We start from the raw sequence: 16,710 nt of genomic DNA, 5'->3' as shown, positions 1-16,710 counted from the left end.
AGATGGTAGTACATGTAGGTACTAATTTTTTTAAAAAAAGAGTTATTTATTTAAAAGGTACAGTTACAGATAGAGTAGGAGACAGAGAGCAATCTTCCATCAGCTGGTTCACTCCCCAAATGGATACAATGGCCAGGGCTGGGCGGGGCCATAGCCAGGAGCTTCATCCAGGTCTCCCATGTGAGTGGCAGAGCCTCAGATTCTTGGGTCATCTTCTGTTGTTTTCCCAGGCCGTTAGCAGGGAGTTGGATTGGAAGTGAAGCAAGTGGGAGATGAACCAGTGCCCATATGGGATGCCGGCATCTAAAGTAGCAGCTCTACCCAGCGCACCACAATGCCAGCCCACACTAAACATCTTTAAAGTTTTAGTTCACCTTTTCCAAATCACTATGCTCATCAGAAATCAAGCAAAAAGTGTTATTTCCTCTTTTAAGTGCTCTATTTTCATAATTTTATGCAAGTGCATCTCCTGTAATGTAATTTTTTAAATTCTAAATAAACATTATAAGGCTTTGATGTGAAGTAATGCCTTCTTACAGTAGTCATGCAAGAAATAAAATTTCAATAAATATTTTATATTACTCAAACAATGCCATTTTCACAGGGCTAAAAAAATAACTACTACTTTTTATTAACAAACTTTCATGCTGCTGTTTTAAAAGTTCTGTATTCCTTTTTGGCAATCTCTCTTTTTCCCTTTTCTTGGTTGTTTTCCCAGTAAATCTTCCTTTTTGGCACTTTTTTTTTAAATTCCAAATCATCGGGTTGGCGCTGTGGCATCCCATATGGCTCTGGTTCAAGTCCTAGCCACTCCACTTTCAATTCAGCTCCCTGCTGATGGGTCTGAGAAAGCAGTGAAAGATGATCCAAGTACTTGGGCCCCTGCACCCATGTGGGAGACCTGGAAGAAGCTCCTGGCTCCTAGTTTCAGCCTGGCCCAGTCCTGGTTACTGTGGCCATTTGGGGAGTGGATCAGTGATGAAAAATCTCTCCCTCTCTCTCAGTCTCTCTCTCCCCTACTTTCTTTCTTTCTCCTTCTCTCTCTGTATCTCTGCCTTCCAGATAAATAAGGAAATCTGGAAAAAAACATTCCAAATCATTTTAATTCTCATTATAAGCTGCACAGTTACTTTTGCATGCATGTATCTGCCTGGGTCCACTCTACTTTGGCAAACAAATGATTCTTGGGGCAATGCTACAATGTACCCTGGCTTACTCATCACATCTAGATCATTGGCAACCACTTCCCAAGACCATCAGATCCTTTAGGGACAATTCCCAGGACTCCTTGTTTTGAGTTTCTTAGTGCTTTGTACTTAGATTCTTAAACACAGACCTATAATTTTTTTTTTTTCAAACTAAACAGTGAGCTGTTATGTGCTGCCATCTAGTTCGGCTACTCTATAAAACAAATGTTTAATTGGATTTCCATTAACTTACAGTGTTCAGTGTTTTTTCGGTCTTGATGTCAGAAAACCCGTGTGTTCCCAAAGTGTTTCTCCAGAGTAATGTATTTCCTCATTTAGTTTTATCTAAAGGTGTTTTAAATCAACTGCGTGTGCAAGAAAGTCTGTGGGCGACCCAGACCCTGAGCCCTTGGCATCCGCAGGTCTCACACTGAACTTGATCTGCACTTTTCTCAGTGGAACTGGGGAGAATTCCCAGAGGGGGCAACAGTAGCGTGCTCTGCTGTCCCAGGATCGTTCTGTAATTACTTTGTGTTGGCACTTGAATAAAAGAGTTAAACATTTCAGCACAGTGTGCTGCTTAACAGTTTCTACTCATGAATTAAGCGAAGCAAAGTTATTCAATGTTAGTCACAAAGAGGCAATGCAAATTCCACATAACGTGCAATCCAACCAAAGCATGCTAAAATGTGATTATTCTCCAAACAAATGTGAGAGCAAGCAAATGTCTGTGGGTGGCTTGGTGGGGCTGGGAGTAGGAGCACTTCTGGAAAAACAACTGCAAGTGCATTTCTCACAGATGATGGGTCATTCTCTATTAACTCGTTGAGCACAGAAGAGCACATTCTTCGCTCCAGGAGTGTGCACACACACACACATACGCACACACATGTTATAAACCCAGCAACCTAATCCCAGAGCTTCTCTCTGAGGACAGCACCAACCGACCCGGTGGATCCATTTCTCATGGTGACAAGAAAGTTGCTGGTTTTGCATTTTCCTCTCAATAGAATCACTAAAGTAGGAAACCTCCAGTAGGGGAAAAATTAAGCGGCATTGGCATGAAAGACTACTAACCACCTCAACTTTTTAAAAAGGGTGCCACGTCATGCCAAAAGAAGTTAACCCACAGAACCACTGTAACAGAATAAGGAGTGATATTTTTCCCGGCTGCCAATCAGGAAGAGTGAGCCCAGAGAATCTGCACTCACGATACGTGAAAGTCTACATTTGTTTTGAATATCTTGCAAACTAAATGCAATGTGTTTGCTCAAACATTCTAAAAATCGAGTTTACTCTTAACCAAAGGGAGTGCCTTGTTTTAAATGAACTTGGTAGGCATTCTACTTTCATACAGTGCTATAGTTGGAAGACACCTGGCAAAACCCCTGCCCCAACCCCTTATCTATACCTGGAGAAAATCAAAGATCAAGAATGTTAAATAGTTTGAAAAAAGGACAGCAATCATTAATGGCAGAACTGAGGTCAAATCTCATGTTGAACAATCACCTTTGAAGGAATCCATTTAGATTAATTTGCTATGCTGCCAAACAAATGGATATAATACCGAAGTTTGCTCTTTGGATCAGTTTACTGCTTTGGAATGAAAGGGTTTTTCTAACATTTTTTAAATGCCATCTTTCCCATCTTTTCATTGATATTCCATTCATTGTAAGAATCGGCTGCTCTGTTGGCTAAGGAAAGATGTCTCTTGTGTTTTCCAGCAAAACTGAGACCCCTTTATCTTTTGTCCCAGAGAAATAGTAACTCCACTACACAAAGGAACCTAAATAAAGACAGAGTGAGGCAAGTTATTCAAAGTAAGGCCCGAGACCTGGGTGGCATCAGCTGCTCCTCCAGCTCTTGCTCATATGGTTCCTTTCCTGCTTTCAAGGCAGCTGATTGGACTCTCTCACGTTTTTTCTTCCCCAAGTCCAATCACTAAGAGTCTTCAAAATCAAAGTAACATAAAACTAGAGACTCAAAACCCCTACAGAGTATAATCACACATTCATTTGTATGATTATTCGAGCCGGCGCTGCAGCTCACTAGGCCTCCGCCTTGCGGCGCCGGCACACCAGGTTCTAGTCCTGGTCAGGGCGCCGGATTCTGTCCCGGTTGCCCCTCTTCCAGGCCAGCTCTCTGCTGTGGCCCGGGGAAGGCAGTGGAGGATGGCCCAAGTGCTTGGGCCCTGCACCCCATGGGAGACCAGGAGAAGCACCTGGCTCCTGCCTTCGGATCAGCGTGGTACACCGGCCGCAGCGCACCAGCCGTGGCGGCCATTGGAGGGTGAACCAGCAGCAAAAGGAAGACCTTTCTCTCTGTCTCTCTCTCTCTCACTGTCCACTCTGTCTGTCAAAAAATAAAAAAAATTAAAAAATTAAAAAAATGATTATTCGATTAACATCTGCTGATGCCACCAGATATTAATCTCTCTGAGGACACAGGATGTATCTTTTCTACTCAGCATTCTGTCTCCTAACAGAGGTGTCTGGGAAAGGATTGATAAATACTGTTGAACAGATAGATCACTGCTCTCAAGGTGTTCCTGCCCAGACCAGCACTATCAGGATCACCTGTATACCTGCTAGCAACACAAATTCGTGGACCTCAGTCCAGATTTCCTGAATTAGAAACTCTAGGGTTGAATCTCAGAAAAGCTGTGGTTTAGCATCCACCCAGGTGATTCTGTTATATGCTAACAATGGAAATTTTCATCTCTAGAAGCACAGGTAGACTTCTAACCAGGTGAGAAAATGGCATCCAAAGATAGTGGATTACTCTCTGGGTATGAGAAATGATGCACTGACCCAGCTTGTATGCATCCACTCCTATTCCATTACACCCTGTTCTGCGAAACTGAACACATTTCATGCTTTGGAAACAACTGAATTGGGTCCTTATTAACCACCACCAGAACAGAAAATTGTCCTTCCTGCTTAGGACACAATGACAGCCTAGACACCAGGCCTGCAACTCAAATCCCTGAGACCCCAGCAAGTGGAACCTACATTAGCCATCAGCAGGCAAGGGTGTTTGAGCCCAGCGTCTGATACCGCTCCTTGTCAATTTAGAAGGAGCAACCTTGGAGATTTAAGTCTTTGGGGAGTCTTAGTAAGTAAGGCATTCACACTCAAGCCAGGATCCAACTTCCCCTCTTGGAGTCAATCAGTGAACTCCAGCTGACACAAACTGTCATTGCCCTTGATTCCTTGAGAAGTCTAAGAAACACTCACCAGAAAGCCTTGGAGGATAGAAGTTTCTTGCCCTTTCAGCTCACCTAAGCGCCCACCACCCACACAGTGCAGGAGCTCCACAAGATCATGCCTCTTAAGATGTGACTCTTTCATGCTTCTTCAACAATTCTGATAACCTAGAAGATTTTTTTTTTACAGCATTGACATTTTCAAAATAATTTGGTATGATACATAAATTTCCCAAATAATCTGGCATGAGCTAGAAGGTTCAGCATCCTTGCAAGAGGGTTTGATGGTATATTAAAAACTTCGTATATAGAATGACCTTCTCAAATCAAAACTTTCAAAGGAAACCCACAAAGAACACACTATCAATTGTTTCTATTGTGTTCAGTAAAGGAATTGGCTGGGGACAATGCTACAGTGTACATTCTACTCTTTTTGAGTGGGTTACACTGACTTGAAATGATCTCACTATGTTCCCTTTTTATTTCCTCCCCTTCTCTTCTGGCAAAAATAAACAAGAAGTCATGAAAACATCCTTTCACTTTGGAATATGTTTTATCTTATCTACAACTAAAAATCTCTAGAAAAAAGAATAACATTTGTTAAGTTACTGATTTCTAAAATTCAATTTTGAATAGTCCCAAGGTCATTCACACACAGGCAGAGGGACATTCAGTTCCTAGATGTTTTGTAGTAAGTAAATTTTTAGTGTTTTAGAAATTCCATTTCATGTTTGGGGTTTAGTTAGCATCTTAAAAAATAATAGAGGAAGTCAGAGGAGCAGCAATTTCTTTGATGATGCAGAAGATTTGATATGTGGAAGCAAATAAATGCATTAGGGTAACAATTTCTTCCCCTTAGCAAGCGTCTGGTGAGCTGCTAACTATATTAGAAAAATGGGTTTTCTTGTGCTATTGTGAAGTTTTGAATTAGACATTTGTGCAAATCTGCTAGGCTGAACTCTCAAGTGTATTATTTGTCAATTTTGTGAGGAACTGTCACCAGGGAGACTCTGTTTAATTCTATTGGGTTGGGGCTATCCTCTCTCTTGCCTCAACTCTGCAGTGTTTCTGACATTGCACCCTGGGTTTGCTACGCATGAGATGTGCTATTTAAATTGAATTGTATTGCTTCAGATAATACAGGAATAAAATGAATTCATGGATGAGAAATTGAGAAAAAGAAGACTGACCAGAAAGGGATGATGATAGACCTTAAACCTTTAAGAACAGCATGAATCGTACCACATTCCACTTATCTCTGCACTCTGTTCCTTTCATAATGAGTTCTTCGCAGGATGGCTTTTAGGAATAGCACTGCCTAACGCTGGCTTTAAACGCTGTGATAAGCCATTGCCAATTGGAGTGGCTGGGACTAGGCCAGTTGTTGCGGGCTATGACAAAGAATTGCATGTGAGAAAATGAAAGCAGAGGACAGAAGACCCACCAACCAGGAAAGCATCCAGAGCAGGTGCAAAGGTGAGACAGGAATGCTCACATGAATAAATGCATTTTGTCCATTAAGACCAGTCTAACACAAATAATTCTCCTTGCTTGTCTACTTTATGTGCTCCATATGGGACTGTGTATAAAAGAGAATGATTTGGCCTCCAAATTGCATTATCAAAAACATGAAAGCCTGAAAGATAACTCTAAAATTAACCAAAGACTATGAAAACCTTCTGCCATAAAATATGGATGCCATTGGCAAAAAGATGAATAATAGACTTTCTCTCAGGAAAACATCAGAGAAATAAATCTAGCTCATTTTCCTTCACTTTCAGGGATTCTAGGTAAAGGATATATTTAATGAAAAGCAGAGCTTTAAGTATAAAACACGTTTGATAATTCCGTCATAAACCTATAATAAAACTTCAGAGTCCCAATCCACACACAGTGCTCTGGCGCATTCATTCTCAAGCTCAATTGTTGAAAGATCCATCAGCCATTATCAACAATTTCATGTAAAAATAAAGAGCCAATTTAGTTCTGCTGTACAATGGAATGCACTATTCACCTTTGAAAGAGAAAACCTATGGGGAAAATTATCCTTAGAAATTTGCATCTTCCAAGGTCAATTATTTTTACCAGCTTGCAGGGATAAAAGACCAGCTTGCTGTCACTCACATCACCTAATACGGGCAGTGCATTCAAACTTTAGGAGCATTCTGTCTGCTGCAGCATTTTTATTTCAGCCAAAATATTTTAAGTTCATCTTATACTGAATTGAATTGGAATAAGAGTTTTATTGACAACACTTGGGGTTGTTAAAAATAATGTACTGTAGTTAAGTTTCCAAAGACATGTTGTCAATCCATACCCACTACATAAACAGTTATAAAATCATATATAGAGCCAAGATGGCGGAATAGTGAGGGCGCGCACCGATAGTCCGGGAAAATTTAGTTTAATAAAAGGGGAGTTACGGTAGCCGCAGAAAATAGAACCAAAAAATTGCAGGGGAAACCCTTCTGGATGGAGCAGGCGTGAATTGGAGGACCTACTGGGAGAACAAGGTCGCCCACCACGCGGAAGCCAAGTTGCGGGACCCAGCCGCAGAAGCCCCAGGGTCTACACGACAGTGCTCCAAGGGGAGTGCATGCCACACAGACAACAGCGGGGAGACTTGGGACGCTCAGGGCTCTGAGTCCACACATCGGCGCTGGAAGGGGAGGTGAGCTCAATAACCCGAGACATTGGTGGGGAAACGGGGGTCAGAATCTAGAGGGGGGCCGGAAAGTGCAGCAAACTCACTACCGGAAAGAAGGAAAAAAAAAAAAGCTTCGGGGTTTCTCTTCCCCCTAACCTTGCAAAGGTTACAAGGCTGCAACGCTTGAAGAATTCCCAAGAGACAAAGAGCAGGCCTCCTCTTTGGATTTACATATCAATGGGGGAGAGTTAAGGAACTGAGTCACTACAATTCAGTAGCCTAGGCAACCCAGTGGGAGTCCAGAGGAGCCAAAGACTGGAAGCTAAATACCATCAATGCTGCACAGCCCTGCCCTGCGGTGTTACTTACCCCCTGAATAAATAAAATAAATAAATAAATAAAAAGAGAGAGATTTACCACGCATAACCTGAGGGTGTCACCTTTGCACACCCTTAACCAGGAAGAACCAGGCAGAGCTCTCAGGCCACACCCATCTCAAGCCTCCAAGGCTCCTCCAACAGCAGGCAGTCCACTTAACACGGACTCAGTATAAAAAAAAAAAAAAAGAAAAAAAAAAAACGCACAGTGACGCAAGAAGAATTAACTATGCCGAGTAACAAACACAGAAATAGAGGGAGCAAGATCAACGATGACACTATGATGCCTCCAAATAAGCAAAACACCCCAAGCCAAGAGTATGAAGATGATGAGATAGAAGAAATGCAAGATACGGATTTCAAAAAATTTATGATAAGAACATTTAGAAGTTTTCAAAAGCAAATCCTTGAACTACAGAAATCCTTAATGGACAAGATTGAAAATCTCTCTCGTGAAAATGAAATTTTAAGGAAGAGTCAAAATGAAACTCAGAAACTAGTAGAACAGGAAAGTGTAATAGTCAAGAGAAATCAAAATGAAATGAAGAGCTCAATAGATCAAATGACAAACACATTAGAAAGCCTTAAAAACAGAATGGGTGAAGCAGAAGAGAGAATATCGGACTTAGAAGATAGAGCACAGGAAAACATACAGTCAAACCAAAGAAAAGAAGAGGAAATTAGAAACCTAAAAAATATTGTTGGGAATCTACAGGATACTATTAAAAAAACCAACATTCGAGTTCTAGGAGTTCCTGAAGGCATGGAGAGAGAGAAAGGATTGGAAGGCCTTTTTAGTGAGATACTAGCAGAGAACTTTCCAGGTTTGGAGAAGGACAGAGATATCCTAGTACAGGAAGCTCATAGAACCCCCAATAAACATGACCAAAAGAGATCCTCACCACGACACGTGGTAATTAAACTTACCACAGTGAAACATAAAGAAAAGATCCTAAAATGTGCAAGAGAGAAACGTCAGATTACTCTCAGAGGATCTCCAATCAGACTCACAGCTGACTTCTCATCAGAAACCCTACAAGCCAGGAGGGAATGGCGAGACATAGCACAGGTGCTAAGAGAGAAAAATTGCCAGCCCAGAATATTATATCCTGCCAAGCTCTCATTTGTGAATGAAGGTGAAATAAAGACCTTTCATAGCAAACAGAAATTGAAGGACTTTGTGGCCACTCGTCCGGCCCTGCAAAAGATACTTAAAGATGTGCTACACTCAGAAACACAGAAACACGGCCATCAATATGAAAGAAGGGAAAGGAAGAACACCTACCAGTAAAAGAGCATGGGAAGCTCAAAGCATATACTAGAAAATATTTCCGGGAAAATGGCAGGGCAAAGTCACTACGTATCAATTGTCACATTGAACATTAATGGTCTGAATTCTTCAGTTAAAAGACACCGTTTGGCTGACTGGCTCACAGAACACAACCCAACTATTTGTTGCCTACAAGAAACACATCTCTCTAACAAAGAGGCATGCAGACTGAAAGTGAAAGGTTGGAAAAAGATATTCCATGCCAACAGAAACCAAAAAAAAGCAGGTGTAGCCATATTAATATCAGACAAAATAAACTTTAATACAAAAACTGTTAAGAGAGACAAAGAGGGACACTATATAATGATTAAGGGTTCAATTCAACAGGAAGATGTAACTATTATAAATGTATATGCACCTAATTACAGGGCACCGGTCTATTTAAAAGATATGTTAAGGGACTTAAAGGGAGATTTAGATTCCAATACAATAGTACTGGGGGACTTCAATACTCCACTCTCAGAAATAGACAGATCATCAGGACAGAAGATCAACAAGGAAACAGCAGATTTAATTGACACTATTGCCCAAATGGATCTAACAGATATCTACAGAACTTTCAACCCTACATCTACAGACTTCACATTCTTCTCAGCAGCGCATGGAACCTTCTCTAGGATTGATCACATACTAGGCCATAAAGCAAGTCTCAGCAAATTTAAAAGAATTAGAATCATACCATGCAGCTTCTCAGACCACAGCGGGATGAAGCTGGAAATTAGCAACTCAGGAAACCCCAGAAAGTATGCAAACACATGGAGACTGAACAACATGCTCCTGAATGAACACTGGGTCATTCAAGAAATCAAAAGAGAAATCAAAAACTTTCTGGAAGTAAATGAAGACAACAACACAACATATCAAAACTTATGGGATACAGCAAAAGCAGTATTGAGAGGCAAATTTATAGCAATAGGTGCCTATATCAAGAAATTGGAAAGGTACCAAATAAATGAGCTTTCAGCGCACCTCAAGGACCTAGAAAAACTGCAGCAAACCAAACCCAAATCTAGTAGGAGAAGAGAAATAATTAAAACCAGAGAAGAAATTAACAGGATTGAATCCAAAAAAACATTACAAAAAATCAGCCAAGCGAGAAGCTGGTTTTTTGAAAAAATAAACAAAATTGACACCCCATTGGCCCAACTAACTAAAAAAAGAAGAGAAAAGACCCAAATCAATAAAATCAGAGATGAAAAAGGAAACGTAACAACAGACACCACAGAAATAAAAAGAATCATCAGAAATTACTACAAGGACCTGTATGCCAGCAAACAGGAAAACCTATCAGAAATGGATAGATTCCTGGACACATGCAACCTACCTAAATTGAATCATGAAGACATAGAAAACCTAAATAGATCCCTAACTGAGACAGAAATTCAAACAGTAATAAAGGCCCTCCCAACAAAGAAAAGCCCAGGACCAGATGGATTCACTGCTGAATTCTACCAGACATTTAAAGAAGAACTAATCCCATTTCTTCTCAAACTATTCAGAACAATCGAAGAAGAGGGAATCCTCCCAAATTCTTTCTATGAAGCCAGCATCACCTTAATCCCTAAGCCAGAGAAAGATGCAGCACTGAAAGAAAATTACAGACCAATATCCCTGATGAACATAGATGCAAAAATCCTCAATAAAATTCTGGCCAATAGAATACAACAACACATCAGGAAAATCATCCACCCAGACCAAGTGGGATTCATCCCTGGTATGCAGGGATGGTTCAACATTCGTAAAATCATATATATATGCAAATAGTCACAGGTAATTTGCATATGACCCTGAAAGGTACTCACAAATGATTGCTTTTAGTTTTATTGAAGGATAGTGAATTCAATGTGGCCTCGATGTATTGGATTTCTCATGGAGTAACTAGTCAAAATATCACCCATTTAATTTTTTTTAGGGCATTTAAGAACTTTGTTGGTTTTTCTTCATTGATCTGTAAAGGACAATAAAGCAAACCAACAGCAACATGTTGAAATGTCTCTCCATGAGAACAGAGACCCTACCTGTCACATGACATTTGGAAATTCCAAGGCTGGTGCCACAGCTCAATAGGCTAATCCTCCGCCTGCGGCGCCGGCACACCGGGTTCTAGTCCCGGTCGGGGCGCCGGATTCTGTCCTGGTTGCCTCTCTTCCAGGCCAACTCTCTGCTATGGCCCGGGAGTGCAGTGGAGGATGGCCCAAGTGCTTAGGCCCTGCACCCCATGGGAGGCCAGGAGAAGCACCTGGCTCCTGCCTTCGGATCAGCGCGGTGCGCCAGCTGCAGTGCATCGGCCTCAGCAGCCATTGGGGGGTGAACCAACGGAAAAGGAAGACCTTTCTCTCTGTCTCTCTCTCTCACTGTCCACTCTGCCTGTCAAAAATTAAAAAAAAAAAGAAAAGAAAAGAAATTGCAGTGTCTAGACCATATCTAGAATATAAGATTGACTCATTCAGACACATGTTTAACCAATATATTTAAAATAATATGAGACAATGCAGGAGAGATATTTTTCTTTGAAAAATGGTTTAGACTCAAATGCACATTGTTGCTGAAATTTCGAAAACAATAGAAATTTACAGCAACCAAATCGAACAGTTGCTGGTTGTTATACATTTTGCCAATTTGAAAATGAGGCTTTCTGAATTGATACTACTTTTGTTTTTGTCATTTGAAAAGCTAAAGAAACAGATTTTTCTAAATGAAAGTGGAGCTCACCAGGAATCTGTAGAAAAGAATCTAAAAAAATGCTGATAAAATGAAAATATTCAAGTGTCTACCTAAAATTACAGAATAGCAATCACTTCAAGAAAATGAAGTAGCTTTTCTTGGTAAAAAGATAGTTGATCTTTAAAATCTGTTTATTTCCATGAGGCAAAAGTGGCATATATCTGAGTTCAAAGTGTAGCTGATAACAAAAAAATAACACTTATTTAGCACTAATATTTGGGAAAGGGTTTCTCAGAAGATTAACCCAATAAATGTTGCCTATTTAACAACAGACCTGCTGTCATGTGTAAACAATAGTACCTCAATAATAGAACACACACATCAGGCAGCTGCTCTGTCCATCAACATTGATTGAGTACCTACTGTGTGTCCAGCCCAGAGTCAGGTGGCAAGTTCTATGCTACTTGTGTCTACAATGGCTCATCAATCACGGTGTTTGTGCTACATGGCTAACATTTTTCTACTACTATCCAAAATGAGTACTGGCCTCTTTACATGATTTATTTAAGTAAGTAAAAGAGTGTAGCCAATTCAGGATTACCTCACATTTATTTAGCAGCCCAGTTTCTTGCAGCCGTGACCAGATGCTCTGGATTCGCCCAGCGTGCTCAGGGTGGGTGGTGGCATTGCCACAAATGCACTGGTGTTTCAGCATCAGGGGGTCATAGGCAATTCCTTCAGGACAAAGAAAACATAGCACAGGGGTAAGGAATGACACAAGGAAATGACGCACATTAGAAGATAGCATGGCTACTTCAAAAAGCTATTCATCTACAGAAAAGACTTTTACAAAGAAAGAATGCACACACATCAGCAGATTCTCCAAAGTGTTTTAAGACTCTTATAGTTCTGCCTATCTGCAGATGCGTAACATGAGCCCACGAATGGACCAGTATTCATACCTTGGCTTCATAAACCTGTGAAGTGATGAAGATGGTGACATTTCAAACAACCTCAGATTAAAATATATATATATATATTTAAATCTCACCAGTCATTAGGACGTGTTGTTAGATCATTCAGTTAAGGTTTTAATTTTATCATGGAATCCTGAATTTATTTCATGAGTAATTTTCAACCTTACTTTAGAGTAGGACTCCATCTTTGTAATGAACTGGAGGATTTTCCAACTCCTTGCCTATTCTGTTGAACGCTTCCTTCAATGTTGTGCAGAAAATGTTTCTTCTTTGTTTATTTGTGTTTTTCTCATAAGTCATGCCATTATATAAACAGTGTGGATATTGCAAATCTTACAGTATTGGGGAACATTTGAAGTCTTTGTTTATAAAAATGAATGTCAGTTATAATACCTTTAGTAGGGTCTATGTGGATACTTAATGAATAAAATCTGCTCTTAAAGTATTGGGAGTTAGGATATTGCATGTTTCAGTAAAACTCTATGATGGGAAAGATTTTATAAAAATTCGATGAAATGAATTATTAGGGGAACATAAAATAGGACTTTTTAAAGAAGCAAATTAGATGGTAATTATAACTCTGGCTCCTTTAAAAAAGATTTCCACCCTTTACCCTAGTTCCTCGAGGGAAAACATGTTACTTACAAAATTGCCTGACATAAGAAATTATTTAGCCAATCAAATCCCTGCCAATAAATGAGCATCAATGTGCATTTTCAGTAGGGGTGGGGGGAGAGTATCTATGATAAGAAATGAAAGAACTCCTAAAATCTTTTCAAGAACAGATAAGTACCAGTATTTTATGTTGTAAAGAATATTTAATTAAATACATTTCATTCTCCCTTTGACTTACATTATTGTGTTAGAGGAATGTTACCCAAGAGGGGAAAATATTTTCCCTTGAGTGTACTAAAATCATGCAGAAGAATGACATATGTATTTGAAACCATGTGGTAAAAATTATCTCTAAGAAAAAATACCATTTACTGGGCCAAATAATATCCATTCGTTAAGACTCAAATGGCTTCAAAATGCACCCCCATGTCCTGGACTCCTGCGCCTTCATCCCCAGCTCTGACCTCTGCCCTCAGCACACACGTAGACACCCGCCTACTCCACTGCCCACCCCAAATCAGGCCTTTGGACATCTCCCGGTTTTGCTCACGTGAGTTTGAATTCCCAGTCTTCCATCGAACACAGCCCTGCTCCTTTTTCCCAAGGATGCTAAGATCTGCCTTTGCTTCTATGAGAAAAGCGAGTGCCTGCTGGACAACCCCTCCCTTTGAACCCCAGGGGCGTCTGCTTTGCCTCCAAAACAGATCTTGAATCACTCCTGTCTGCTTTTTTCTCCACTCCCAAAACGATACACAACCCAAGGTCCTGTTATCTAGAATTTGGGCTCCGGAGGGAGCCTCCTACCTGGCAACCTGACTTTTGCTGTTTTCCATTGGCCACACAACAGAAGTCACTTTGCTTAAACCCGTGATCTCACTGAGAAGCTGAATGGCAGGCCCTCCGCTTTCCCACCGTTCCAGCTGCACTGCTGAACTCTCCTTCAACCTTCGGATTTGCACGCGTGTTAGTGAAAGGCTACCGTCTTATCTAAAAGCGCCACCTCATGCCCCCAACGCCATCTTAGGCTCGGGCCCAGCCACCACCCTGTACACTAAGTTCCGCCTCTCCAGGACCCAGCCCGGCAGACTAGGAGTCAGGTGAGCAAACGGCCCAATCACAAGTGTCAGCTCCACCTCTACCCTAACAGGATTTGCTGTCTCCACTCCCCTATCCCCACCCCTTCCTGCCCCTTCCCGCCCCTGCCCCCCCAAGACTACAACAAGACCTGCTTCCGCCCTCTCTCTCCAGCCTGTTGAGATTCCCTCCACCCACAATAAACCTTTCCTTTAATTCTGGTCTTTGGTGTGTTTTGTGGTGGCCTTTTTTTTTTTTAAAAAAAGATTTATTTATTTACTTGAAAGTCAGAGTTACACAGAGAGAGAAGGAGAGGCAGAGAGAGCTGTCTTCCATCTGCTGGTTCACTCCCCAGATGGCTGCAACTGGCCAGAGCTGCGGTGATCCAAAACCAGGAGCTTCCTCCGGGTTTCCCACGCGGGTGCAGGGGCCCAAGGACTTGGGCCATCTTCTACTGCTTTCCCAGGCCATAGCAAAGAGCTGGATAGGAAAAGAAGCAGCCGGGACTAGAACTGGTACCCATATGGGATGCCGGCACTGCAGGTGGTGGCTTTACCTGCTATGCCACAGCGCAGGCCCCTGTGGTGGCCTTTCAATGCATGTTTATGTGTGTATACTTGTTCCACCTGTGCCACACTCCAGTCCTCATCAGTCAATTTCTCATTCTTTAGGGTTCAATTTTAATGTCATTTCCTCCCATGCCCTCATGGCAACCTGTAAGCCCCTTTGGAGTGTTTATCACCGTTATGGAGCTGCTGCTGGATGATTTTTCTTTCTTTCTTTTTTTTTTTTCTTGACAGGCAGAGTGGATAGTGAGAGAGAGAGACAGAGAGAAAGGTCTTCCTTTTGCCATTGGTTTGCCCTCCAATGGCCGCCGCGGCCGGCGCGCTGTGGCCAGCGCATCGCGCTGATCCGAAGCCAGGAGCCAGGTGCTTCTCCTGGTCTCCCATGGGGTGCAGGGCCCAAGCACTTGGGCCATCCTCCACTGCCCTCCCGGGCCACAGCAGAGAGCTGGCCTGGAAGAGGGGCAACCGGGACAGAATCAGGCGCCCGACCGGGACTAGAACCCGGTGTGCCGGCGCCGCAAGGCAGAGGATTAGCCTAGTGAGCCGCAGTGCTGGCCAGATGATTTTTCAATTGTGAATTTTCTTCACTGCATGGTACTAACAAAAGTACAGATTATAGCTGCATTGTTTACTTTTGAACTTTCACTGTCAATTTGTCAATAAATATGCTTGGATAAAGTAGGTCCTTAAAACTGTGTTTTGATGAATGAATGGACAAAATAAATAAATGAATAAATAATCAGGTCTGAGGCTGGTGCTGTGGCGTAGCGAGTAAAGCCACAGCCTGCAGTGCTGGCATCCCATATGGGTACTGGTTTGAGTCCCGACTGCTCCACTTCCAATCCAGCTCTCTGCTATGGCCTGGGAAAGCAGTAGAAGATGGCCCAAGTCCTTGGGCCCCTGCACCCATGTGGGAGACCTGGAAGAAGCTCCTGGCTCCTGGCTTTGGATTGGCGCAGCTCCAGCCATAGTGGCCATCTGGGGAGTGAACCAGCAGATGGTAGATTTCTCTCTCTCTCTCTCTCTCTGCCTCTGCCTCTTTGTAACTCTGACTTTCAAATAAATAAATAAATCTTTTTTCAAAAAAAAAAAAAATAAGAATCAGGTCAGATACTTCCATTACACAGCCTTCCTTGATGAATCAATTGGTGGATCCACTTGCACTCAAGTTTTGCAGCTTTACTTATTTAGTATTCCACTTTTACTTTGTATGTCTTAGCTTCCCACTTCAAGTACCTACAATGCAGGCACTCATTTTACTCAGTTTTATATTTCTGCACAACATTTTGCACAGAGCCTTCTTTTTTCCATTATGGACAAATGCAATGGGAATAAATATTTTTAATGAAATTAGAAGGAAGACATGAAGGCAGGCAGAGAACAAAGTAGACAAGCAAGGAGGGAGAATAACACTCAGCTTACAAAGGTGTGTGAACATCTTCACAATAGAGGTTCTTTACCGAGGAGTTATGAGTGGCCATCCCCTAACAGGAATGATTCTACCTGTTTTAGGATAGAATTTCACTGCTGCATAAAATAAATGTAATTATTAATAATATGAAAACAAACAGTATAGGATCTGCCTCATTAAAATGCATTCTTTCTGAATGGTAATTTTATTCACTATGTTGCTGAACTTCTATTTCATGTCTTGACATATCCAAGCTCACTTCCATAGTAACTTTCCCTCTTTTCCTAACATTTTCCCCATAACTCACTGCCAAGGAAAAGAAAATTGTGAAACAAGTTATGGTAGCTGGAATTTATTGCCAGTTATGTGGAGATTATAATACGAAGTCCAGGAGCTTTTGGAAAAGTATTTGAATTCAAGGAGAAATAAATAAAACTTGGAACTCCAAGCCTCCACTGACTCATCTTAATGATGTATCGATGAGGTGTTAACAGGTAGACTGCAAGGTGAAATTTTACCCTCCCTTTCTCCTTTCTCCCTCTTCCTCCCCACTCGCTCTTTCTCTCCCTCCCTTTTATTTCTCAGTAACAAGGACTTAACAGATTGAGAAATAACCCTTCCGTTCTCTCTGAACTCACATGGATTTGTACTTCTCTT

At 41.5% G+C, this 16,710-nt stretch overlaps 1 protein-coding gene across 39 annotated transcripts in view; it reads right to left on the bottom strand.

The window, feature by feature from the left end:
- The window catches only part of HDAC9 (histone deacetylase 9), a 1,002,499-nt gene that overhangs the window by 246,845 nt on the left and 738,944 nt on the right, over positions 1-16,710 (bottom strand). For all 39 annotated transcript variants that reach the window (XR_011383068.1, XR_011383069.1, XM_051853225.2 and 36 more), the window contains one exon: positions 12,012-12,145. Coding sequence is in view for 37 of the 39 variants with exons in the window: in XM_051853225.2 (XP_051709185.2) it covers positions 12,012-12,145 (134 nt within the window). In the remaining 2 variants the exon portion in view is untranslated. The remainder of the gene's footprint in view (positions 1-12,011; positions 12,146-16,710) is intronic.

The sequence above is a fragment of the Oryctolagus cuniculus genome, chromosome 16 (genome assembly GCF_964237555.1).
Source record: "Oryctolagus cuniculus chromosome 16, mOryCun1.1, whole genome shotgun sequence".
Taxonomy (NCBI): domain Eukaryota; kingdom Metazoa; phylum Chordata; class Mammalia; order Lagomorpha; family Leporidae; genus Oryctolagus; species Oryctolagus cuniculus.
This window is presented reverse-complemented; position numbering and strand designations above follow the sequence as displayed.